The sequence below is a fragment of the Rhinolophus ferrumequinum genome, chromosome 11 (genome assembly GCF_004115265.2).
Source record: "Rhinolophus ferrumequinum isolate MPI-CBG mRhiFer1 chromosome 11, mRhiFer1_v1.p, whole genome shotgun sequence".
NCBI classification, from domain to species: Eukaryota; Metazoa; Chordata; class Mammalia; order Chiroptera; family Rhinolophidae; genus Rhinolophus; species Rhinolophus ferrumequinum.
In genome coordinates, this window is record NC_046294.1 from 11572548 (window position 1) to 11598084 (window position 25537).

Below are 25537 nucleotides of genomic sequence, written 5' to 3' on the forward strand. Positions count from 1 at the left end.
ATGGGTTGGTTCGTTAATCCCTTCAGGATGAGCAAACAGGACAAACCTGATAGATGAATTCCAGTAGAAGTCTCCAGCCCCCTTCCCCAAACAGGCAAGGGAAGGTATAAAAGTAAGAACTTTTGCCTCAGTCACTGGGCTTCCCAGTTTTGGGTACCCCTTCCCGCTCGGGAGCTGCAACCTCTTCCCCTGCCTCTAATAAACTATCTTCCTTTAGAACTTTTTGCCTCTCCCTAGTCCGTGTGTCCATTCTTGGATTCAGGCGACACGATCCCAGCCCACACCCAGAAACTGTCGACAGATCCAACATCATTTACATCATTACTTCAGATGAAACTTGTTTTACTTTTCCTGGAGTTTTCCTGAATATTGTTTTCTGTAGAGTTGCTTTTATACAGATTATTTAGCAAAGTTCAGGTTTCAGAGAATTGATTTGGCTCAATAAGTTTAGGTTCTGCTGTTTTCCACCTTTCTATCAATAAAACTTATGGTATTATAAAAGCAAAGAAAGAAATATGCTGAACAAAGCTATCAGATTTTAATTACATTCAGTCCCCTAACTTAGTCATTCTAACACAATTATTCGATTTGAGGTGGTTGTTCTGGTGTGTCCTGAGCTTTGTGTGATCTGCCTCAAGGCTATGATCTGGGCAAGCAGGAGAGACACTCTGTTCTGTATCATGTCAGGAAAAGTGCCTTTTGGCTATGTTTAAAGGACAGGACCAACTTTAGGTTCCCTAAGGAGCCAGCTATAGAAAGCTTAGGACACTGCTGTCTTGCAGGCAGCACTAAAGTAGATTTTCAGCCTCTTCAATACCAAGGCCATCCCTACCAGTTGAGCTCCACATGGAGAGATCTTAATGGGACCTTCTCAGTGAATGGAATCAGAGGAGTCCTCTGTAGTGAGTAATTCTGAAGCAATCCTTTCCTGGAATAATAGTCTACCTGAAGACAAAGTTTACATCCAGATATTTACATATATATATATATATATATATATATATATATATATATATATTTACATATATATATCCCTATACTTGGGAGATTGTCATAGTGTAAATCAGGAACAGCCTTCTCGTTAGTGACAATCTTGTAATAAAACTCAGGAAACAAGACAATAGGAATTGGCTTCCAGGGACCTGAACCTTTCTGCCCATACGAGTGTTGGTTCATTTCCATGCTTTTTATGATTTCTGCCATTGGCAGAAATTTTCATACTTTCTATGTTTGGTTTTTAAATGACTCAATTTTTTATTATTAAAAAATAGCACATTTGAGTCCATTGAGAAAATAGAAAAAGTAGAAGTTGCTGTTAACCTACTGCATTGACGAAGAAAGCAATGGCATCCCAGTCATTTCCTTGATTGTTGATGAGGTTAAATATTCGTCTTTTTTGAGTAGCTGTGTTTCCTTTTTGATCAAATATTGATGTCCTTTGTCTTTATAGTACCTATTGGAGTTGCTTTTTTTTTTATATCAAGTTGTAGGAACTCTTTATATAATAAATATAATTTAAGTGGCAAAAAAAAGAGAGAAAGAAACATCATGAAAATAGAATGATGTTACTAAATTCTAGTTGATTCTGCTTGCTGAAATCTCTGTACCTCCTTCCTTCCGTGCCTCCACATTCCTTGTGAAAAAGGGAAATTAACATGTGTTAGGTGTGAAAGACTGACTACCACCAAACTGACACTTTGTCCTTGAGAAATCAAGAAGGACCAGACAAGACTAAAAAAGAAAAAGCTTCTTCAATCTGCGATTTATTGTGATTTAGTACCACCTAAAATTGCTTGACACCCCTTCAGTGGGTTCATCCCGTACCTGGGGGACACCGGATTTGTTGGTGATGGAGACGACGATGATAATTGATTATTATATTATCATGGTCCAGAATTTTTATGAGTGCTCACTCTATGTCAGGCCTTGGGCTAAAATTTTGCATATTAAAATCTCACGTAATCCTGACTTTGGGAATGAGGTATTATTATCTCCATTTTATAGGTAAACTAAAGCTTAGAGAGGTAAGTAACTTGCCCCAAATCACTTAGAAAATGTCAGAGCTTTAATCCAGGTCTGATTGACCCTGAATTCCATGTTATTTATCTCTAGGTTATGCTTCCTATTTTTGTTTCCCTCTTTTAATTTTCTTTGAAAAACATATTGTATGCATTTATAGTTTTGAATGGATAGTTATTCACATGGTAGAGAATTTTAAAAGTACAAAACAGTGGAAAGGAGGTCTCCTTCCTACCCCATCCTAGGACACACAGAATGGATAAACCACTCATTAGTTTCTTAAGCATCCTTCCAGATGAGTCTACAACTCATTAAAGATAATTTTCAGAAAAAGGCAAAATCATGCCTCTCGTACAGATATAAAATGGACACATGTTCAAGACTTCATTCTACTCATTAATCAACAAGGGAACCAGGCAGATGTCAGAATTAAAGAGAATCTGAAAACAGACACATTTGTAGATCAAGAATATTGAAATAAACATGTAAATAAAACAAAACTGGTTTTTCCATGGGGTGGGGAAAAGAAAGTCAATTAAACTTCTGTTGGACAGAAAGAATTTGCAGGTCTATAAGAATTATTTTGCATGCTATAAGTTACTACAATTTAGGGAGTTGTACAATAACTCAAAGATGATGAAAGGCAGACAATCTGAAAAAGGTGTACTGTATGTAAGGCAACATTTTTTCCCTCCCAAACCGATAACTACTTTATCAGGTTCTTAAGTATCCTCCAGGTTAGTCTCTAACATGCAAACATAAATGTACAGAAGGTGCCAAAAAAATGCATACACATTTTAGGAAAGGAAAACTGTATTAAAATTGTAATAATATATACCATAACAAACAATGAATACAAGTCACGTTTGACTTCTGCAATTACAAGAAGTGCTCAAAGTGGTTACCATCAGCGTGCAGGCACTTCTGATTACAGCGAACTACTGCTTGAGCAACGTTGACCAAAGTCTCCACTTGTATACATTTTTTTGGCACCCACGGTATCTACTGGAGTCTATAAATCACAGCTGAGGTGCCATATTGTCTATGGTGTCTGAAAAGTATTTTTTTCCCAACTCTTTTTCAGATGGTCTCTGTGACCTCTGGCAACAACAAGAGCTGTCAAAAAGGAAAGTCCTGCCTCATCCAAGTGTAGAAGATGACAATTTTTCCCTGTGAAGTCCCTGGAAGGGTCCTGACCAGGAACAAAGCACTGTCACACCTTCCAGCCAGGTACACTTCCCTGTTTGCAAAGGCCACAGCCATCATGGGGCATGAAAAAGCCCGACCCTGGGCAAGAAAGGAAAAGAGAGGGTTTGAGAGATAGCAAGTTAGTAAGTGCAAAGAGACTCCAGAGCCGGGGATCCTTACAGGGTTAGGCAGCTAAAAAAGCAGATGAGGCTGGGCAGGCCAGGAAAAACACTGTGGTGAGGACCGTGGTAAACTGGGACCTGCATTCCTGCTCTAAAGGAGCAACCCTGACTAGGCTCCAGCCAACCATTGCCGTGAGGGGTCATTGCCAAGTCTCCTGTTTTTAGAGAATCCAGGAATACAAATTTTTATGCAAAAACCTTTCAGTTTTAAAGAGAGAATATTGTAAAATTTAAATGTTATTGATTTTTGAAGAGGTAGTTTATTTACATGTTTCAAAAATTTGAAAGGAGGGGCTGGCCCGGTGGCTCAGGCAGTTGGAGCTCCAGTGCTCCTAATGCCGAAGGCTGCTGGTTCGATTCCCACATCGGCCAGTGGGCTCTCAACCACAAGGTTGCCAGTTCGACTCCTCGACTCCCACAAGGGATGGTGGGCTGTGCCCCCTGCAACTAACAACAGCAGCTGGACCTGGAGCTGAGCTGCGCCCTCTACAACTAAGACTGAAAGGACAACTTGACTTGGAAAAAGAACTGGATATACACACTGTTCCCCAATAAAGTCCTGTTCCCCTTCCCCAATAAAATCTAAAAAAAAAAAAATTTAAAGGAAATGGGATTTTAGTGAAAAGTGTTCCTCCCCATCCCATACCCAGTCACCTAGTTACCCTCCCCAAAGACCATCACAGTCTCTCATATCCTTCCAGACATGCTACAGGCATACAGAGGCAAATATTACATTATTATGACTATCACTTATTGTCCAAATATCAATTCATTACTCCTCACATTCACTATTATTAGCTCCACTTTACAGATGAGGAGATGGAGGCACCGACTGGTTAAGTAATTTGCCCAAGTTACTCAGCCAATAATAGTAGAGCTGGGACTGAATCCTGATTATTTATATCTGGGAATTACAATTTTCAAAGTTCCTCCACTTCTGTGAACTGAGCCTGGCAGTGGCCCTGGGAAGCAGGTGGGAGGTTCCACAGCCCACCCAAGGCCATGTGGCACTGGGGTGCAAATGTAGAACTAACAAGAGTCCAGGTCTCCTTGGGACTCATTCTTACACACAAAGGTCTGTACTGTGTAAGGATATGAAGGGCCATGCACATGGGCCTTCCAGCTGTGTGGGTGGTTAGGATCCATCCCAGGATGGGGAGGCTGAGCTAAATCCACGACTTTGAATTTACTCTGGGGATGCAGGACTTCTGTACGAGAAAGGAAGGTGCTGGACAGACTTTGTTCCACATTATGGAACTGCTTTCAGTTTCCATACATTGCACCTTTGCTTGCGCTGTTCCCTCATCTGGGAACACCCTCATCCCACGTTTTTACTCTAGCTAACTCACTATGCTTTGCAATTCACTTGGATTTTTTCTCTCCCAGGATACCTTTGCCCCCCCCTGAGGCTGCATCAGGTGACCCTCCTCCAGGCTCCCACAGCATCAGATGGTTCCCCATATATATCCTGTGCTTAACCACTTTGCATGAAAAATGCATTCATCCTCAAGGACAAGGAGCCCACTTTCTCATCGTGCTGTTCCCTAAAGTCAGTGCCTGACACTCAGTATAGTACATGCATGCTAATGCCCCCCCAACTGTTTTTCCAATCCTCACATAGTAGACACTTGACTAACTATTAAACCTAAGAACCCAAACCCTAAAGCAAGAGCGAATGGGTCCAAAAGCGCCTCCTTGCGGTGCTCTTCACCAAGCAAACCACCTGGGGGAAAGAAACGTCCTTGTATTTGGGCCACCGAAGGCTGCACCTCACAAAGGATCTCAAGCTGCCAGGGGAGGAGTGCTTGGAGGGCGTATAGTTTGCGTCGTCCCTACCCATTTTTAGAGATGGGGCATTGGGCCCAGAGAGGGGAAATAACTCGTCGAGGGGGCTCCGGGAATTCGCTGGCGTCTGTGTGTGTGTGGGGGGGGAGGGAGCCTCCGGGAATTCGCTGGCGGGTGTGTCTATCTGTGTGTGTGTGTGTGTGTGTGTGTGTCTTTGGGCCGCGGACTGATGGTGGAGTCCGCCGAACAGTCGGGAGCTGCGTTTGCATAGCCAACATCCTGTATTGACTTAGGGAGACTGTGTGTTTGGGGCGGCGGGGAGAATGGGGCCTCCCTGCACGGCGTCCGGCGGTGGAGCGTGAACCAGAATCCGCGCTGGAACCAGAACCCGGATGGGTAGACCCCAGCCCCGCGCCTCCGAGCGCTCACATACTGGTGCACAGCGCCCCCCAGTGGGATACAGGGATCCGGCCACGTCGCCTGCTCCTACGCCTTCGGGGTCCTCCGACAAAAAGCGCGAGATCCGGGGACCCGAGCCCACTGCGCCGCGGACCGGGCCGGGGCCCGCAGGGTCCAGCCCTCGGCGGCTCCCAGTGTCAGTCAAGGAGGCGGGGATCAGCTCCGTACCGCCCGGCGTGCGCACCAGTGGGCGGCGCGCGGGCGGGGCCCCCGGAGGTGGCGTCTCGGGGGCGGGGCGCCACCAAGCCGGAGGACAGTCTCGCTGGACTCGCTGGGTCCCACGCTCCGCGCCGAGATGACGGCGAGCAAGCGGGTGGCGAAGGTAACTGTGTGGACGACCCCTTTCTCCCGGCTCCCCTCGCTCTTCCCACCTCCTCCTCCCTCCTCTCTCTCCCCGACTCCCCTTGAGCATTTGTTTGTCCGGGTTGCGAGGCTGGCGGAGCCCTGTCATCCCCGCCCCCTCCCCGAGGAGGAGTGGGTCTTCCGGAGGGGCCAGAGCTGGAGTTTTGAGGGGCGAGGGCACGTCCGGCGGGGGTGTTGTTGGCTCCCGGAACTGCGCTGCGGATGGGGATTGAGCCTGTTCCCGCAAACTGGTTTCAGTTTCTTTTCTCCTGCCAGAAACTTGTGATTACAATTGCTTGCATCTCAGGTGACCAAGGGATTCAGGAGCCACGCTCTCTACTGGGGGTGGTTGGGGGGCGGAGGTGGGTGGGTTATGAACAGAGATAACCAGGACAAGGTCCTTGCCTTGGAATGGCCGAGGACCCACTCTTTAATTTGGTACCTACATTTGGAATCTAGAATCCTGAGAAGTCTGGATGTTGAGTAGGAGTCAGGAGCTAGGTACCCGGGGTTTTCCAGGGAGGAAAAGCTGCCAAGGCAGACCAGCAAGGTGTCCTGGAGTAGGTGTGTGCATTCACTCATTCTACAAGTGTTGAATGCCTACTGTGTGCAGGCTCCTATTCTAGGCAGAGATTAGCAAAAATCCTGCCCTCGCTGAGCTTTCTTTCCAAATAGGGAAACAATTTGAAGGGAAGGTTTGGAAGGATAGGGAGGGGAGGATTTCCCCCAGGAGGTGGAAAAACCCAGGGTGTTTGCAGGGCTGGGGTATACCGGGCAGATGGAGATAGATGGGGAAGGAAGAGCAATCTTAGTGAAGTGGGTCAGATATCCCCCGGACTTTGAGTCCCTGAAAAGTGCCCCTCCAACGTGCAGGGTGCAGGGGACAGAGTGAGGGGGGTAAAAGGGAGTGCCTGCTGTCCTCAGCCTCTGAGAAGAAAATGGTCTCATACTGGGGCACCCAGCGCAGGCGCAACCCAGAACTGGAGGCTGGCAGCAAAACGGGGCAGAGAATCTTGCCAGCCAAACTGGAAAGAGCTAGGAGCCAGTATTTGGTATTTATCCCACTGGCACAATTAAGTGACAAGCCATTTACATTACTTATTTCATCTTACTCTCACAGCAACCCTGTGACATAAGTCATATACCCCCATTTTACGGATGAGGAAGTTGAGGCTCAGAGAGAATGACTTAGATGTCATGGTCAGCCAGTAGGGAGTGAGGGAGCTGGGATTTGAGCCCAGGTTAGTGGCCTCTCTACTTTCATTTTCTGTTCCTCTGAGTCAGGTGATTTCCTCACAGGCCTCAGGAAAGAACTGTGTGTGCTCACTGGGGTTTCAACATCCTTAGCTTGGGGAAAAGTTGGAAAGAACACATCTATAACTGATAAAGTCCAAGTGTTCCCAGTTACAGTAAAATCAGGAAGTGTTCATCCCACAGCTTCTTCATTCAACCTTGGCCTTGCCAAAGAGAGCAGATGATATTGGAACTAGGACTTGAAGTAGCAGATGCTTCTAGTTTGGGGTAAAGATAAATGAGGGTAATGTCTAACCTCTATGCTGTACACCTGAAACTAAACATAGTATTTTTTTTTTAATTTTATTGGGGAATACTGGGGGACAGTGTGTTTCTCCAGGGCCCATCAGCTCCAAGTCGTCGTCCTTCAATGTAGTTGTGGAGGGCGCAGCTCAGCTCCAAATCCAGTTGCCGTTTTCAATCTCAGTTGCAGGGGGCACAGCCCACCATCCCATATGTGAATTGAACTGGCAACCTTGTTGAGAGCTCACGCTCTAACCAACTGAGCCATCCGGCTGCCCCTCTGGAAGCTCAGCGGCAGCTCATTGTCTTCAATCTAGTTGTGGAGGGCGCAGCTCACTGGCCTATGTGGGAATTGAACCGGCAACCCTGTTGTTCAGAGCTCGTGCTGTAACCAACTGAGCCAACTCGGCCGCCCCGAAACTAACATACTATTGAATGTCACCTGTAATTGGGAAAAAAAAAAGATAAATGAGGATCATAGAATATACTCTGGGCAGAAAACGCAAGAAGCAGTTTGTTGGTATGAACAGAGATGGAGTATGTGCTAGAAGCTAGCAATGGAGAACAGGGTGTGTTTATATATGGGGCCGTAGAGAAAGTTTAGGTGGTCCACAGTGTTAAAGGACCCCTCCCCAACCATGGAAGGGCTGTGGGAAGCTTCGTCTTTGCCTTTTATTTATACCAGTGTTCCTCAACCTCATCACCATTGACATTTGGGCCAGATAAATTGTTGTAGGATGTTTATGAGTATCCCTGGCCTCTACCCACTAGATGCTAGTAGCACTTTCTCATTTGTGACAACCAAAATGGTTCTAGATAGTGCCAAGTGTCCCCTGTGGGGGTAAAATTGCCCCCAGTAGAGAACCACTGGTTTACAATTATTTGGTGTTTCAGAGGATAAGACCTGCCCTTGAATGTCCTTTAATCTTGAATCTTGTAATTGCCCTCCCCCCCAATAAAAAGAGGCCTGTCGTTCCACAGGATGGACTCTGGAAGGGCTCCTTAGTCAAATAAGTTTGGGAAGTACCGCATGCTGTGGGCTCACATCTTGGAGATTCATGATACACAATAGCATATTAAATAAAGACTTTGGGAAGTCCTACAGTAAAGAAATCTGTTTAGCTTAATGTTTCCCAATGTACTTGACCATGGGACCCTTTTCCTGTAATAACTATTACCCTTGCCTATATAGTACACACTTATGCACATTTACTCTGACCGGGCCCTTTGTCTTGGTTCCTCTCCCCATTTCTGCATGGTGGGCTTTATTTTATTCCGCGTGGCCCAGCTCATTGTCACCCTGCACGAAGCCTTCTTGTTGCCTTCTCCTTTCCTTCCCCATTATGTCTCCACACATTGTCCACCTAAGCACATTCCTGTTTCCACCATTACTCCGATGAAGTTTCTGAGAGCTGGGCTCTGTCTTAGTCCAGTGTCCGTAGAGGATGCTCAGGAAAGGGCTGATGGGAGAATTCCAGGTGATTGGGCCACATTTCTGAGAAGGTGGGTCACTCCTGTCCCCTTGTTTCTCTGCTTGGTGTATAGAGTTCTGCTCTGCTGCGGTGCATCTGAGTCATTGCCCTTCCCCAGCGCGGGACGGGAGGAGTCTGACAGGCATGAGTTGACGTCTCTGCTGCCACGAGCACTGTAAGGGCATGTCATCATGCTGGACACTCAGTGGACGCTATGGAAGGAAGGGAAAGAGGGAGGGTATTAGGACCTTGTGACTCTCTAGGAAAAGGACTAGAGGACAGAGGTTAAGTGCCTTGGTTTCAAGAGGAAAGGCTCCAAGGAGAGTTGACTTTCAAGTCCTCACCTTCTGTATATTCCTCCCCGTACCTCCAGACCTGTGCTGAGGCTAACATTGGAGAAATCACTTACAGCACGTGGCACCGGGCATGACACATACCGAGTGCGCCAGAAAATGGGGGCTCTGACTTTGCCGGCTTCTGTCTCCTAGGGTGTCCTGTGTGGGACTTGGCACAGCTTGTGCTGGGGCAGGGGGCGGTGGCTGAAGTAGGGAAGACTAGCCAGTTGCCCTTCACTGTGTCCCCACAGGAGCTGGAAGATCTGCAAAAGGAGCTTCCCAGGTACCTGCGGAACCTGGTCAGCGATGATGCCAACGTCCTGGTGTGGCACACACTCCTCCTTCCTGTGAGTGGCCCCAGGATCATGGCCGTGGGTCGAGGTGACTGAGGCTAGGGCCTGGGCAGGGAGGGTTAGGATGGGCACAGTTTTCCCTGCCTTAGAGTCCTTCTTTTTACTCCCTCTGTCATTGGCAGAGGGAGTCTCTCTCTGGAGTGATTGCTTCTGAGGCTGAGGCCAACTGATGAAAAACTAAAAGACTTTTGGACTTAGCAGGAGATTCCTTCCTCAAACGGGTAGCTGCCAAACCTACCACAGAAGCTTCAGCAGACAAACAGCATCCAAAAAATAAATAAATAAATAAATAAGATCTTTTGGATCTTTGTGAAGGGAGAAGGATAAACTTCCTTTTTCCCACAGTTGGTAGAGGGTAAAGAGTAGCTTCCCAAATTATGCCAACCTTGAAATGTTATCCAGACATTTGTTATGTCAAGATCATTGTGATGCTGATCTCTTGAACACGAGAGGCATCAGTAAAAGGTTGTCAAAATAATCATGTTTTCAAAAAAAGTTATTTTTCTTAAATATTTAAAACAAAATTTAAAAGGCAAAATATAAATGATAAATAATAAACATCAAATTTTAAGATTAAAATTATTTTACAAGAGCTGAGTTGTCATTTGGTTGACTCTTGTGACATATGTTTATAAAAATTATTTGCAATTTTAGCATTCAGTGTCAATTGGAATTATGCTACCCACATTGCACCTAGACCTACATATTCACAAATTTAAGAGTAATATTGCACAGTGTTCCTCAGCCAAGTACAGTTGTTGTGAGTTCAGTGCTAATCTGAATACCTTCCAGGCCACAAATTGAAAGCAAGAAAATGGACTACTGGGAAACGAAATTTATTATATAAGAATCTATTGCGTTTATGCTATCAGAAAATAAAGATTTGATAAATTAACAAAAAAAGTTTGTTAGAATATAGCATATTTCATCCCATATCCTGAAGGGGTCAGGGATAACGGACACAAAAATGAGTGAACTGAACTGAGAATATTTTTTTCAAGAGGGGATTCTCCAATGATATTAGTGCTTCATTATATTGGAGTAGTGCTGTTCAAATGTCAAAGCTCACAGATAAGATGCAAAAATCTTTTAGCTTTTTCTGAGGCTGCACCCATGGCCTTGTCTCTGCTTCCCAGGTCCCAGCCCCTTCTTGTTATCAGGGACAAGAAGGTGAGATGTTTTCTTTATCTTTGCAGTAGTTGCCCCGTCTCTTATTTCAGACACACCCAAGACCATAATGGTTTCTGTTTTGCCTTCTGCTAAGGAAGAAGCATTCTCTCAAAACCTTGACTCCGTGATTAAATACATGTCATTCTGGCTGTCTTTTTCCTGTCTTCTCAGTAACAAAGGTTCTGAAACCGTCTGGAACTTTACAACCAGCCTGGAGGCCACTGTGCTCTGTTCTGGGTCACACAATTTCTGGGGTTCCTCCCTTCTAGTGTGTAGTGTAGTGTTCATGGGTGGGGACATGAAGTCCACAGCGCTCGGTTCCTATCCCAGCACTGTCACTGTGGCCCTGGGCAAGTCACTTACATACATTGAACTTGAGTTTCTTCATCTGAAAATGGAGATGCTGATAGTTGTGAGTTTTCCTAATACTTGTCGTCATAGGTGACATATATGTAGTGCTTGCCATATGCCAGGCCCTGTTCTAAGCCCTTAGCATAAATTAACTCATTTAATCCACACATAAGCCCCATGAAGAAGTCTGTTATTATTCCCATGCAAGAGTACAGAGAGGTTAGGATACTTGCCTAAGGTCACACAGCTAGTGAATGGCAGGGACAAGATTCACACCCAGATAAGGTGGCTCCAAAGTCCCTATAACCCCTGTAACCACACAGCCTCATGGGCTGTGTGTCATACCCTTAGCACAGAGTAGGTGCTCAAAGTTTGGAGCGTTTCCTGCTGGGTCCTGGCAGCCCCCAACCCTTGGTCACTCCAGCCCCTGAGTGAGTTATTTATTTATATCATGGTAAAATACACAGTATTTACCATTTTAACCATTTTTCAATGTACGGTCCAGTGGCCTCAACACGTCCACATCGTTGTGCGCCCATTACCACCCTCCATCTTCAGAACTTTTTCATCTTCCTGAACTGAAACTGTCCCCATTAAACACTCACTTGCCATTCTTCCTCCCCACCAGCCCCTGGAAACTAATCTTCTATTTTCTGTCTATGAATTTGACTGTTCTAGGTACCTCACATAAGTGGACTCATACAAAATATTTTCTTTTTTGTCTCGCTTATTTCACTTAGGATAATGTCTTCAGAGTTCACCTGTGTTGTGGCATGTATCAGAATTTCCTTCCTTTTTAAAGCTGAGTAATATTCTGTTGTATGTATATGCCGCATTGTGCTTATGCATGCATTCGTCGGGGGGCATTTGGGTTGTTTCACCCTTTTGGCTATTGTGAATAATGCTGCTATGAACATGGGGGTATGACTATCTCCTTGAGACCCTGCTTTCAGTTCTTTTGGGTAGATACCCAGAAGTGGAATTGCTGGGTCATGTGGTCATTCTGTGTTTATTTTTTGAGGAGCCACCATATGGTTTTCCACCGCGGCAGCACCATTTTGCATTCCCAACCCCCTGAGTTCTTACAATTTCCTCATTTTGTCCATTCCTCGCCCCCAATAATTATGTTCTCCTGCAGTTGCTAACAGCTCCCAACAGAGGATATCTGTCCTTCTCCTCTTCCGTAATTCTCAGGAAGACTTTAAAGCTAAGATGACCATTTGTGACAACATGGGTGGACCTTGAAGGCAGACCAAGAAAGGCAAATACTGTATGATCTCACTTACATGTGGAATCTGAAACAAAACAAAAACTCCTAGAAAAAGAGATCTGACTTCTGGTTCCCAGAGGCAGAGGGTTGGGACGGGGGAGAAATGAGGAAGGTGGTCTAAAGATACAAAGTTCCAAACGTCTAACCACTATACTGTACTCTTGAAAACTAATATAAAATAATATTGAATGTCAATTGTAATTGAAAACTTTAAAAAATTAGAAAAAAAGATACAAAGTTCCAGTTATAAGATAATTAAGTACTAGGGAGGCATGATATGTAGCCAAGTTGTTATAAGAGTAAATCCTAAGAGTTCTTATCACAAGGAGGAAATTTACTTTCCTTCTTTCTTTTCTTTTTATTGGGTCTATATGAGGAAATGGGCATTAGCTGGGCCTGTTGTGATCATTTCACAATACATGTAACTGAAACCATCACGCTGTACGCCTTACACTTATACGGTGATATATGTCATTTATTTTTCAACAAAACTGGAAAGAAAGTTAATTGTCAATGTAAAAAAAAAAATAGCTGGGATGGTCCTTATAGCTCACCTAGTCAAACTTTACCCATTTTTCAGATGAAGAAACTGAGGCTGAAAGATGGGAGGTGCTGGCCCATGGTCGCACCGCAAAAGTCCAGATCTGACTTTTGTGACTCCCAGGCCAGTGTTCTTGTGTGATTCCAGTCTTCCACAAGTCCATGGCCCAGTTGCCAAATGAAAGCAGATCCATCTGTCCCTGTTCATGATGCTTGTACAAGTGGAGCAGGGGATGCCTGGAACCTGGGCTGAGGGCAGGGAGGGGGATCGAGAAGGAGAAGCCTCTGTTCAGAGCATCCCTGCCTCGGAACAGAACGGACCCTTCTGTTATACAGGAGGAGACGCCCTACAACCACAGGGCCTTCAACCTGCGCATCAGCTTCCCCAGGGACTACCCGTTAAAGCCCCCCACGGTGACTTTCACAACCAAGATCTACCACCCCAATGTGGACAGCGACGGCCAGGTTTGCCTGCCCATCGCCAGCAAAGAGAACTGGAAGCCTTACACCAAGGCCTACCAAGGTGAGGCTGGGCCTTGCCGAAAGGGAGCAGCTGATGCTGGATGGGGGCTACCGGGCTGATTTTGAGTTAGCAAAGCCCGAAAGAGAGGAGATAAAAATTGTGGGTCTCAGCTGAACCTGTTGTCAGACGGAAGGGATGCCTCCTGAGACCCTGGGCTGGCTGACCTCCTCCTGCCTCTGTTCTTACACCTGGGCAGGTGTGACAGAGCGATGGTACCCAGTTCATGGGAGAGAGAAGCAGCTGCGTTGTAGAGGGAAGGGCTTGGGAGAGGGAGGCCGACTGCTGAATCTGTGGACCCTGCTGAGGGATTGCTCCTTGCCAGGGCTCATTGCTGTAAACAACGGTTAAGGGGCCTGGCCCCCAAATGATAAGACACTCAGTTAAGCACTTTCGGCATTGTGCAAAGAGCTTCACACGCCAACTGCATTTGATCCCCCCCAGCAACCCCATGAAGTAGAGCTCTCATTAGCCCCATTTAATAGATGAGGACACTCGGGCATATGAGGTCATACAGATGGTGTGCGGCACAGCTGAGATGTGAAGCCAGGCTCGTCCAGCAAAACTGTCTGCTGTAATGGGACTGTCCTGTCACTTGCACTGTCCAATTCTGTAGTCACTAACCATGTGTGGCTCTTGCACACTTGAAGTGTGGCTGATGCAACTGAGGAACTGAATTCTTAATTGTAGTTCATTTTAATTGACTTAAATATAGACTCCCACCCGTGGCTGGTGGCTACCATATTGGACAGTGTGGCTCCAGAGCTTTTGAGCATAATCAGTGTGCACTGTCCGTCCTGCCTCTGGACCAGCTCAGGAGTTTTTAATCCGGGAACAAGGATCCTGGGAGAGAGAGGCAGAGGGGTCCTTTGATGAGCATCAGGGGGTCTGTGAAAGCTCTTAACTCAGAACTGCATGTGTGTGTGTGCACGTGCCTGGGGAAGGGGACCACTGCCTTCACAGGTTCCCAAAGGCATCTGTGAAAGATTGAGAGCCACGGGGCAGTCATGGTTTCCAGTTTTTAGCCTCAGAACCCTTTTCCCCAAGTATACGTTTATTTAGAATCCTTATACCAAACAGAGGAGTGGTTGTTGTTAAAAAGGGAGTTGGACTCAGATACTCCACTTATCTCACCGACCCCCATGATGGGAAGCATCTCTGAAGCCATGGAATGTAGTTAGAAAACCACTGATTAAACCAGTCAGGGCTTTGGGCATCATCAGCCAGGAATGTGAGGGGCATTTGTTTTGGTTGTGGAGTCATCCTGAGGAAGCTCCTTGGGAGTTCCCTGCAAGAGTGAGCATGAAGTTTCAGGGGCTTCCGGGAGTGGGTAGCTGTCGCCCCCTTCCCATATTTTTCTGTCCATGCTGATGCCCTGATCTGGCCTCTCCCCAGTCTTGGAGGCCCTCAACATGCTGGTGAATAAACCAGACCTGGACCAGCCCGTGCGTGTGGAGCTTGCGGACCTCCTGATACAGGACCCGTTGCTGTTTCACAAGAATGCGGAAGACTTCACCCTGAAGTTTGGAGAGTCCCGGCCCTCCTAACTCTGCTTCTGCCCCTCCTCACTGGATCCTCTCTGTGTGATGGACAGACAGACCTCATGGACTGGGGAGTAGAGCCCCTTGATGGCCCATTCCCTGCTCATTTTTTCCTTTTTTTTTAAACTTCTTAGGTTGTTTGTTGTTAGTTGTGTACGTGTGTGGTGTGTGAAGACCTAGTCCCAGGTTCACCTGGCCACAGGTGTGCTTTCTCACTCCCTTTCTCTGCCCCAGGCAGGCAGTTTAGGTTTGCAGAGTAACAGGCCAGCTCTCCAGCACCGTCTGACATGGGGATCCTGGTCTCACTAGTTGCTCCATCTTAGAGACCCAGGGCACCTTCCAGGCCAGCTCCCAGAAATGAGGCCAGGAGCCAACCAGAATGCCCCTGGAGCCCAGGCATCCGGGTCAGAGGGGAAGTGGGCGGTAGCGGTGGGAGGCAGGGCATATAGAGGCAGTCATGTTTGGGTGATTGGTTGATCACGTGATTGAAATCAGCCAGACTGCTGATAGATGTGTATAGATTTAGGCACTAAAGCTTTCTTTTCTACTAATGAATCACTAAGTGACGAATCTGATCTCCATTCTGGGAATCTAACTACATATAGTCCCGTTAGGTTGCCCCTTCCTGGGGGCCAGGCTTTAGGCTGGGAGGAGTGACCCCTCAGCTTCTAGTCCACGGGGAGTCATGGAAATCGTGTTTGTCCAGGCATTAAAGTCGCAGATGAATCGTGGAGTCTGGCTCAGTGTTCATTGAGGGGGTAGGGTGGTTTCATCAGAAGAGGAGGCTGGGGATTTCGCTGCCATCTGCTAAAAGGCGTGGTGACCCCGCCTCCCATGCCTCAAGCCTCGTGTGACCCCAAATATTATGGGGCCATCCTGGCCAGAGGGGCTGTCGACACATCCACAGGGGTAATATCCCCATTTTGTGGATGAGGCAAGCGAGGCACAGAGCACTTCAGTGGATGGCCAGGTCCCCTCAGAGTCCACACCTCCTGCCGCATTGCTGTTCTCATCAGCTCACATTCTCCAGACAAGAGTGTTATAACCAGCTCAGTGGTGCATCACTCATGAGCAGTGGAAAAACAAAAACCAGCCCAAACGTCAGCCAGAGTTGGAGGGATTAACTTAACCCAAAGGAAGAACTTTCTGGGTGCAATGGTTCTAAGTTACTGGAAAACCCTCGTTTTTGAGACAGAATGTGGGGTATATTGAGTCAAAGGAATCACCATAGGCCCCACTAGCCTCGTTTGGATGAAATTTCTAGAGAATCTTCTACTCCAGCCCCCCTGGGGTTCACTAATCTGGGAGAAGTGTGGGAAGAGGGAAGAGAATTGAGAGAAGTGTCACCACTGGCTCAAAATGTAAGATTTGTTTTGACTTTTGGCCACTCCTTACCGAACACTAAGTACAGGTACCAGGCAAGACTTTTTGCTTATTTCATTATGTCATTCAACCCTCAAACACCTCCATGAGGTTTGAACTCCTACTCTTCCCATTCAGAGAAGTTAACTCACTGGCCTAAGGTCACACAGCTGGTTAATGCTGGGACCCAGGCCATTGTCCTTTTCCAAATGCCTTATGTGGCTGTTGAAATGATTGTGTCAGGTGAGGAACTGGGTCAGGTGGGAAACCCAGCAGCCAGAGTTTATTATCCCAGAGTGAGAGAGGTTCCTGGGTAGGATAGGGAGGGAACACTGAAGGGCCTCACAGAATTTTACAAAAATACTTTTAATGCAATTAAGACAGGTGCCACCTGCCTTTGCCTGAGGCCCAACTCTCTGGTCTCCATAGAAGTGAGAGCCACGGGGCCATGGCTTGTCAGCTGGGCATCCTGCTCACCTCTGCCCACAGGCTCGGGCAGCTCATTTCTTCTTGGTCTTCACCAGTCCCTTCTGCACGAGGCTGCGATACAGCTCTTGGATGTAGGTGTAGACGCACTTGGAGTCGGGTACTGCGAATCGCACCATGTCATCCACCTCCAGCAGCTGGGCACAGTCGGCCAGTTTCCTGAGAGGCAGGGGTGTGGTGGGGTGAGGAGCAGACAGCCAAAGGTGAAGGACATGGGAGTTAGGGGGCGGGGAGGGGCAGCCCAGCAAGGACGAAGTGTATGTGTTGGAGCTGGGAGGCCATCTAGGCCAACCGTCCCATTGTACAGATAAGATAACTGAGGCCCTGACAGTGAAAACTCACACTCAGTTTGGTCTGTTTCCAAAGCCCACATTTTCATCACACTGTGTCCTCATGTGGGAGCAAGATCCTCTGGTCTCTAGTTCTACATTAACCCACCCCTTCCACCTACTCCTATATTTGTCTTCTGGAAGGCCAGGGTCCCTCAGGAAGAGTTTAAAGGACAGAACCCCAATCCTAGCCAGAGTGTTGGCTTGCAGCTGCCCCATCTCCATCTTCAGTCTCCGTGTATTTACTGAGAGAATTCAGCACTGAACAAAACCAAAACTTCTCCACTGTCATATCACTGATATTCTCATGGTGGAAGGCAGACAGTAATCAAACACATGAAATAGATGGTACATCAGATGGTGAGAGGTGCTCTGGAGAGAGAGAAGGCAGAATAGGGAGGCAGGCAGAGTACATTCCTGTGTCGGGGGTATTTTTAACAGGGTGCTCAGGGAAGGTCAAAGCGAGTCAATCATATACATATCTGGGGGAAGGACTCCACGCAGTGGAAATAGCATGTGCAAAGGCCCTGAGGGAGGCGTGCTAGATGTATTTGAAGAACTGCACGGAGGTTAGCAGCAAGTCCTCTTTTTCTAACTTCCCAGCTGCTCTTTGGGGCAACGTGCCACTTCTGGCTTTGCTAAGGCTGATAATCTGAGCTAACCACTGTTGGGGCCTCCTACTACTTACTGTGTGCCAGGTGCTTTAGCAAGTGCTGCCCTTTGAATGGTCTCATTTACGCCTCCCCTCGGCAGAAGAGGAACTGGAGACTCAGAATGGTTTGGTGATCTGCCCAAGGTCAAAGTGAGTGACAAAGCTGGGACTCAACCCAGGCAGGCCTGACACCTCTGGCATCCTTGCCCTGAAGCCAGGTCTTAGCAGCCTCAGCCTGCCAAACCGCCATGGGTGCTGGCAGTAGGAGAAACCAGGGTCCCAGTGGACATTCTCTCTTGGGGCTGAGACAGCTGGGCCGAAACCTAAGCTGGACTGTCCTGTGCTCTGGGGGAGGAGCACCAACTAGAGGATTTCGAAGAATGGGACAAGCTCCCTGCAGCCAATGCAGTGGAGAGGCAAGAGCTTCATTCCCATTGGGCCTGGGGAGCCGGATCAGGCTCCTGCAGCAGCACAGCTGATCACGTCCACAGGGGCTTCAGCACTGGCCGCTCCCCCGTCTCATCCCAGGACTCCGCAGGAATCAGAGGGAAGTTCTAAAGCGGGGGCAGTGGGGTGTGATGGCCAAGGCAGGGGCCCCGTTACTTTGTACACTTAATCTTCACACCAACCCACAAGAGAGGGTAAGTCAATTGTGAGGGTCACGGAGCTGAGGAGGAGGCGGCAGGATTCAAACTCAGCACCTCAACTTGTATCCTCCACCCTCCATCCCCACGGTCCCAGCACATCCTCCCCTGTTCGTTGATGCCTGATGCCTCCTGTCAGCCCGGCGTCATCACTTCCGCCTTCCTGTGGCTCTGTCTGGCTTGGAACCAAGGCAAGGCTGCTGCAGGAGGACAATGACCTGCGTCCCACAGGCCAGGGACATCTAGCCACGGCAGAGCTGAACGCCCGTCTGATGTTCACTTGGAGCTCTCAGTCCCGACTACTTTACTTTTCAAATCCTGGTTCTGCCCCAAACTCCTGTGTGAGCCTAGTGTGTCACGCAGCCTCTGTACTTGTATCCACACTCAGGGGTTACTGCGGGGACCGGCTGGGCCATCCAAGGACAGCACTTAGCAGAACGCCTGGCAGCTAATCCCTCTCTATTCGTGTGGCTTGTCATCATCATTAAAGGTGTTTCTCAGTCCGGGACATGGTGTTCCTGACCCCCACAGCCCCCATCCCAGGGCACTCACCCCTTCCCTTGGCAGCATAATGTGAATCTTCTGGAACATCAAGTCTGGTGGTTACTAAATGTCACCCCTTTTCCCCTGGGGCCCTTTAGACATGTGTCAGGGACCATCTTGGGAAGGGAGGTTGGGCTCTGAGCTCCAGGAACCCCTCCCAACCTAAAAAGTTCCCTCCTTAATCTGTTTTATATGTTGGGCATTCACTTACTATTTCGTTTGAGGAATCTGCTAAATAAAAACAAAACCGTCCCATTTTGCCAGTGGGGACACACAGGCCACAGAGGGGAAGGTTGCTGCCCCAGGCCTCACTACAGGTTGGTGGCCAGGGCAGGACAGGGCCGGAGGGCTCAGCCTCCTGGACCAAGGTGCTGCTGACATCCCCAGTGACTTCTTCCCTGTCCCGGGGCTTTAGAAATGCCCCCCGAGTTGTCCTCAAATGGCCACACCCTCTGTGTAGTCCTATCTTTACCAAGCAGTTCAGAAGCTTCTCTCTGGGGCCAGAACGGGTGCTCCTGGCACAAGCTATGGAGGCCTAAAGCCATCACAGGACATTCAGGCCTTGCCAGTTTTGGTGTTTCGTGGTGGGAGCGCCTTCTCCGCCCTCACCACCCGGAAGTCATGTCTGCCTCTCAGCTTCTTCCTTGGGCCATATTGTTCCTCACACTCTTTTCTAGTATCACCCCTTTCTCCATGCTGCCACCACCCCTGACACCCAGCTATGTGAGTCTCGGCAACAAAACCTCCCCCAGGTTCCAGAGTGAATAATAGCGATCCTAACAGCTGAGATGTCATTCATTATAAAACAGGAACAGCAGCTAAGAGTTTTTTTTGAAGCGTTTGCTTTTTGTTAGGCACTGTTATAGGGACCTTACTTAGTTATTTACTTACTTCTCACACTAGCCCTGCAGAAGAGGAAACCTCATGCCCATTTGAAAGACCAGAATATGGAGGCTTAGACAGGTAAAGGAGCCTGTCCTGAGAGTGGTGCCAGGCCAGGAGAAGAAACTAGGAGGTGGGCATGGGACAGGGATCCTTCCCCTCACACAGTCGACAAATGGCCGGGTCTGAATCTGACCCCAATCTCTGACAGCAGACCTGCCCCACCTCTCCTGTGTCCCTCACCCTGCCAGCATTGTCTTCATGGCACCTGTCCCCTGGTACTATATTCATATGTGTGTGTGTTTATGATCTGTGTCGCCCTTTGGACTATAAGCATGGGGTGGAAGCAGGTTATTTTGCCGGTTTCAGCCACTGCTTTGTTCTGAAACAGTTCCTGGAGCTCAAACACTGCTGATCAAACACAAACGTGCAGCCACCGCGCTTCCCATCCCCTGTGAGTACAGCACTGGCCTCACGCGCCCTGAGACGCCCCCCCGCTCTGCGTAGGTGGCTGTGGCTTACTCTGCTGTGGAGAAGGCCAGGGTGAAGTTATGCCGGCGTTTTGTGGGGTCCAGCGCAGCGTAGTCAAAGGCATCGGGGAAGAACTTGTGGATGAGGGCGCAGAAGGCCATGCCGCTGCTCCAGCTTGAGGAGAAGTTCTGGATGTCCACATGCTGTGGGCGAGCAGGCCGGAGCCACAGTGAGCCTCAGGCCACAGGGCCTGGATGGCCCCCTCTGAGCCTCCCACCCTCTCAGAGCCTTGGCAGTACTGCCGCCTGGAGAAGGGTCCCTGTCCCGTGCCCACCTCGTAGTTTCTTGTCATGGCTCGGCACCACTCTAAGAGCATGTTCTTGACACCGCCGATGGCTGCCCCCGCGGCCTTCGTGTTCCGGAACAGGGCCGTGGGGCCCGAGGCTGCCCTGTGAGGAAGGGATGGAGGAGGCCAGGCCAGAGATGGAGGGAGACCACCGAGGGCCCCATCAGGGAGGAGCCCCAGACCCAGTGTCAGCCCTCCCACCGTGGCCTGGGCTGTTACCACCGGCCATCAGGCCTCCCCCAGACCAACCACGGTTCCTGGGGAAACCCCAGCCCAGCCACCTCCTCGCCTGCCTCCTACCCGCCAAACTTGTCCACGATGGCTTTGCGGTTCTGTGCACGGGCCCCCCCGGGGCCGGGCAGGGGCTGACACCCTGCGTTCCGGGGCCTTCTCCTTCTTCTCCTGTGGGGGAGGGGGCTCCGTAGGACTCTGGGGCACCTCGCTGGGTGAAGACTCACTACATGGAAAGGTTCAGAGACGTGTGAGAGGGGCTGGACCAGCCAGTACAGGGTACAGGGAGGGGAAGGGGGCTGGTTGGGGTAGGGGGAGTCCCTCCAGTCTGGAGGGACATGCACAGTTGTGGCACCCACTCTTGCACACATTTCCTCTGTGTCCGGCACTAGGAGGGGGCTGAGAAGGAATAATGAGGCTCAATCTAACTTAGGAAGCTCATGGTCTGGTGGGATGTGTGGGCAGAACTAGGACAAGTCTGAGGTCTGACCTGAGTTGGAATCCTGGCTTTGCCTCTTATTTGCTGTGTGATCTTTGGACTGTCATGTCACTTCTCTGAGCCTCAGCTTCCTCATCTGTAAAATGGGGACAATACCTACCTGACAAGATGGTTCTAAGGCTTGAATAAGAAGGGGAATGTAGAGCCCCCAGCTGTGCCTGCCCCATAACTGCCTGAGTGCTCAGTTAATATTCACCAGTTATCTTTCCCCAAGAAAGGGACACAGAGGTGGATTATAGGTCAAAATAAAGAAAGATTCTTCTAATGACTAAAGTTGGGCAATGGCAAGAATAAATCTCTCGTTTTACCCAGCACCCACCAGGCACCAGGCACTGTGCTGTGCTTTGCACACATTATGTCGTTTAAGCCTCACAATAATCCTATGAGGGAGGTAAGATTACTGCACCCACTTCACAGATAAGGAGAGGACAGTGACATGGCTAAGGTCACACAACTGGTAAGTGGCAGAGTCATCGTCCAAACTCAGGCTTCCTGCTCATGCTCTACGGATGGTGCTGACACCATGGAAACACGCTGAGGGCAAGATGAGGGCCCCATAAGACACCTCAGCAATGAGTGGGAGGTGAACCAGGTGTGCTCACATTCCCTTGGCTCCACGCTCTGGCTCCTTTGATTTCTTGAACTCTGCCCTGGGAAAGGGGCTAAATGCCAGGAATTCTGGAATGTCTAGAGATCAGGAGCTGGGGAGGCCCAGGCCCAGGTGAGGGTAGATTTTAAAAGGAGCATGTGGTAGGGGGAGCTGGAGCCAGTGCCCTGGGGTTGGATATTAATTACCTGGCTGAAGGACCGGTCTCTGTGGAAGCTTCGTTGTCTGGGCCCAACCCATCTGAAGGAAAGAAGCAGGAGGTAGAGAAGGGGGGCTACCCGTGATGCTCTCCGTGCACACCCCCTGCAGCAGCCTGTGGGCTCCTGGGCTCTCACTCACCTGGGCTGAGGCCCTGGCTCTCCTCCGTGGGACTCTCAGGCCACTCCTTGGGGGAGCTGGGCATTACCCCAGCCCCTCCCTCCGACTCTCTCTCCACACCCTGGTCCTGCTCTTCACTGGGACTGTCTGGCTCCTGGAACCAACACGATCTGTGTGAGCTCACAGTCACACAAGTACCTGAGCAAGGCTTCAGGAGGACTTCAGAAAGATCTGGAAGGCAGCCTGGGACCACAGTGCTGCACCCCCTACTCCAGGCTCTTGATATAAGTGGGAGGAAGACTGGACGTTCCAAGGGAATAAAGTGGGAGGGGAGGGCTGCTTCCCCAGGGGGCAGGGGACTCCAGAAAGGTGTGGGGCCTCCTCTCCCCTCTGCTCTGCCTCACTCACCACCTGCTCCTGCAGGTCACCCTCCTGCGGTTTGGCCTTGGCCTTATCTTCTGGAGCAGGCTTCTCAGAGTCCGACTTGACCTCGGGGGCAGCAGCTTTCTCCTGGGCTTCAGCCGTGGGCTCATCTGTTTTGCTGCTCTCCTCCTGAGAGGCTGTGGGGGCCCCCTGCTCCCCAGCCGCCTGCTTTGGCTCAGCCTTGGTCTCGTCATCAACTCCAGCTTTCTCCCGGGACTCGGGTTTGGCTGCTTTCTCGTCAGCTTTCTGCTTCTCAGAGGCCAGCGCCGTCTCCTCTTTTCCCTCAGCCTCCTTGGACTCAGATTTAGTCTCTGCTTTCCCATCAGTCAGCTCCTGAGCAGCGGCTGTAGTTTCCTCCTTCCCACCATCCTCCTCTGGAAGTTCAGACTCTACTGTGGCCTCCACCTTGCCCTCATCCAGCCCGTTAGCTTCCCCCTGGAACTCAGCTGAAACCTTGTCCATGGCTGAAGCTCTTTCCTGCTTTCCTGCCCCATGGGGAGGCCCCTCTGTATCAGTGCTCCCCGCTGTGCCTTTGGCCTTCTCCTCTGCAGAGGCTCCACCTCCCAGCGTTCCCGGGGCCTCTGCAGTTGGGGAGACAGTGGTCCCATCCTCAGAGGACTTTTCTATCCTTCTGCTCCATCTCTGGGAAGAGAAGACAAACAGACCTGCTTATGTCCCATCTCTGCCTGAGGTGAAGGCCTGCCCTCAGACTGCACTGGCCTAGAGTCTGGAGGCCCGCGCCTCATCCTGGGGGCCCCCTCCTTGGACTATGACCCGAGCATCCACTTTCCTGGGGTGAAATGAAGGGGCAGAGCACTGTTTCCCCAGAGGTGGAGTGGGTGGGGGCCATGCTGACTTGATGTTGGGTGCTGTTCACCTGCCAGCCCTCTGCTGGTTGTAGCTGGGCTTTAAGAACGTTAGGTTCACATAATGCCCTTTCAGTGATTTTGCCTCTTTTGATTAAGCCAATGAGGCAGCTACACTTCGATATTAGCATCCAGGAACACCTGTGGAGGCAGGTGCTACTCGCCCTTTTATTGGAGGTAGCTAGCCTCAGGCTCAGAGCCCAAAGCATGCAGAGCCTTCTAGACAGAACTTAATAATACTGTTTTGTCTCCATTGTATTTATTTTTATTCTTACTTTCTATTTTGGGCCAAGGCTAATTGAGTTCCCATTTCCAAAGTGATATAAAGTTTCTTTAAAAATACATGTATTGAATTTAAAAAATAAGTTAATTCAGAGAGAAGACATTCCGGAAAGCAACTATACAGGTGGTACAGATTGTAGCTAAATCACGGAGATGGTGTAAAAATGCCTGAAATTTAGGAAACCCTGGCCAGCTGGTCTTTGGGTCTCTGCCAGCTGTGCCAGCCTCTGGTTCTTGTGAGAAGGTAGGCCCTGGGCATGGAGAATTTCCTTTGGTGAAGAATAGAAATGTACTCTCCCTACCTTTGCAGAGAAACCTGACCCTCCAACTGCTTGAGGTGGCGGGGTGGGGCCAAGATTATGACACTTTAACTTGGGTTTCCTATTCAAGTACGTATTATATACTATAGGTTCTCCGAAACAGGTGGGTGGGGGGACAGGGCCAGCTCTTTATCCCCTTGCCCTTCTTGGGGTCTGTTTACAAAGAAAACAATCCCCAAATAGTTTTCAGGGCATGACTCAGGCAGAAGAAGAAAAGTAGACACTCCTGTCTCTGGCTAAAAATACCTCCTGCCCTCTGCAGTGCTATCCTTCTAGGTGATAGTAATCCCGGGCACCTGGGTAATTGGGACAGAGGCAGGAGGATAGGCAGAAGAGGGCCGGGCTCTGTTCTTGCCACCTGCTTGGATCCTACTGCCCCCAGACCAGAGTCCTGGGGTCCCTGGATTTGGTGCCCCCACCAGTTCCTAGGAAGCAGGCTGGGATTTGCAAGATGCTTGCACTGTACTCCAGTCCCACCCTCCTGCCAGAGCTCTTCATGGTTCAGCAGCTCCCACATGTACTAGAGTTCGGGAGGGGGGGGAACAAAGGAGCCGGGACATGGAATCACATCAGCAGGGAGCCAGGAGACCATGGAGCTGCCTTGACCCCCACCTCCCAGTCGCGCACTCTGAGACCTGAGCAAGTCCGCTCTCTGGGCCTCAGTTTTCCACTGACAATGACAGGATTGGTCTAGATCAGGTTTTCCAACTGTAGACAACCAGGGTCTCCTACGACATTAATAGAGGCTGGGGGGTGTGGGTGGGATTTATTTTCTGGCTATGTTGTTCCAGAAAGACCTACTCTTTACCCTTTTAGAATATTCTTCATTAGCCCTTAAATACCGTATTTCCCTGAAAATAAGACCAGGTCTTATATTAATTTTTTCTGCAAAAGACGCATTAGGGCTTGTGTTCAGGGGATGTCATCCTGAAAAATCATGCTAGGGCTTATTTTCCCAGTTAGGTCTTATTTTCAGGGAAACATTATAGACACCCCATAGTAAGAAAACATTAACTTTGCTTAGCCTTATTTAACTCACTTTTCCCAAACCTATTGACCATGGATTTTTTTTTCTTGCTCTTTTTTTCTTATTTATTGTTTTTCCTGAGAAGCCCCTCTCTCTTCTATCCCCCACCCCCCCCACACACCTTGAGTTGTGCTGTGTTTACCAGAAGAAAGCATGGCAAATGCTGGTCTGAAGGAGCCACCCAAC

The 25537-nt window shown here is 49.1% G+C and overlaps 3 protein-coding genes across 4 annotated transcripts in view; 2 read left to right on the forward strand and 1 right to left on the reverse strand.

Annotated features, from left to right (window-relative positions):
- Nucleotides 1–5825: 5825 nt before the first annotated feature.
- UBE2L6 (ubiquitin conjugating enzyme E2 L6) lies at nucleotides 5826–15796 on the forward strand. 2 transcript variants are annotated; one of them, XM_033120058.1, is made up of 4 exons: nucleotides 5826–5955; nucleotides 9570–9665; nucleotides 13339–13525; nucleotides 14918–15796. In XM_033120058.1, exons 1-4 carry the CDS (start codon nucleotides 5929–5931, stop codon nucleotides 15067–15069), a joined length of 462 nt encoding a protein of 153 aa, XP_032975949.1. In that variant the 5' UTR covers nucleotides 5826–5928; the 3' UTR covers nucleotides 15070–15796. The 2 variants fall into 2 exon arrangements, with proteins under 2 accessions (XP_032975949.1, XP_032975950.1); XM_033120059.1 differs by lacking the exon at nucleotides 9570–9665 and having other exon boundaries at nucleotides 5861–5955.
- Nucleotides 5877–25537, forward strand: part of TIMM10 (translocase of inner mitochondrial membrane 10) — a 29824-nt gene continuing 10163 nt past the window's right edge. Inside the window, exon 1 of the mRNA XM_033120064.1 lies at nucleotides 5877–5955. The gene's annotated coding sequence lies outside the window, so the exon portion shown is untranslated. The remainder of the gene's footprint in view (nucleotides 5956–25537) is intronic.
- On the reverse strand, nucleotides 16080–24841 carry SMTNL1 (smoothelin like 1). The gene is given in 9 exon segments (XM_033121404.1): nucleotides 16080–17070; nucleotides 20484–20635; nucleotides 20767–20881; nucleotides 21079–21125; nucleotides 21127–21235; nucleotides 22304–22355; nucleotides 22455–22587; nucleotides 22842–23498; nucleotides 24791–24841. Coding segments are annotated over 9 exon segments (1461 nt in total). The 3' UTR covers nucleotides 16080–16925.

Bases quoted from the DNA above. Each gene is read 5' to 3' on its own strand.
- UBE2L6 (XM_033120058.1), top strand. From the start codon at position 5,929: ATGACGGCGAGCAAGCGGGTGGCGAAG. The intron at 5,956-9,569 runs GTAACTGTGTGG...GTGTCCCCACAG, and splicing joins CGAGCAAGCGGGTGGCGAAG to GAGCTGGAAGATCTGCAAAA. The intron at 9,666-13,338 runs GTGAGTGGCCCC...TCTGTTATACAG, and splicing joins GGCACACACTCCTCCTTCCT to GAGGAGACGCCCTACAACCA.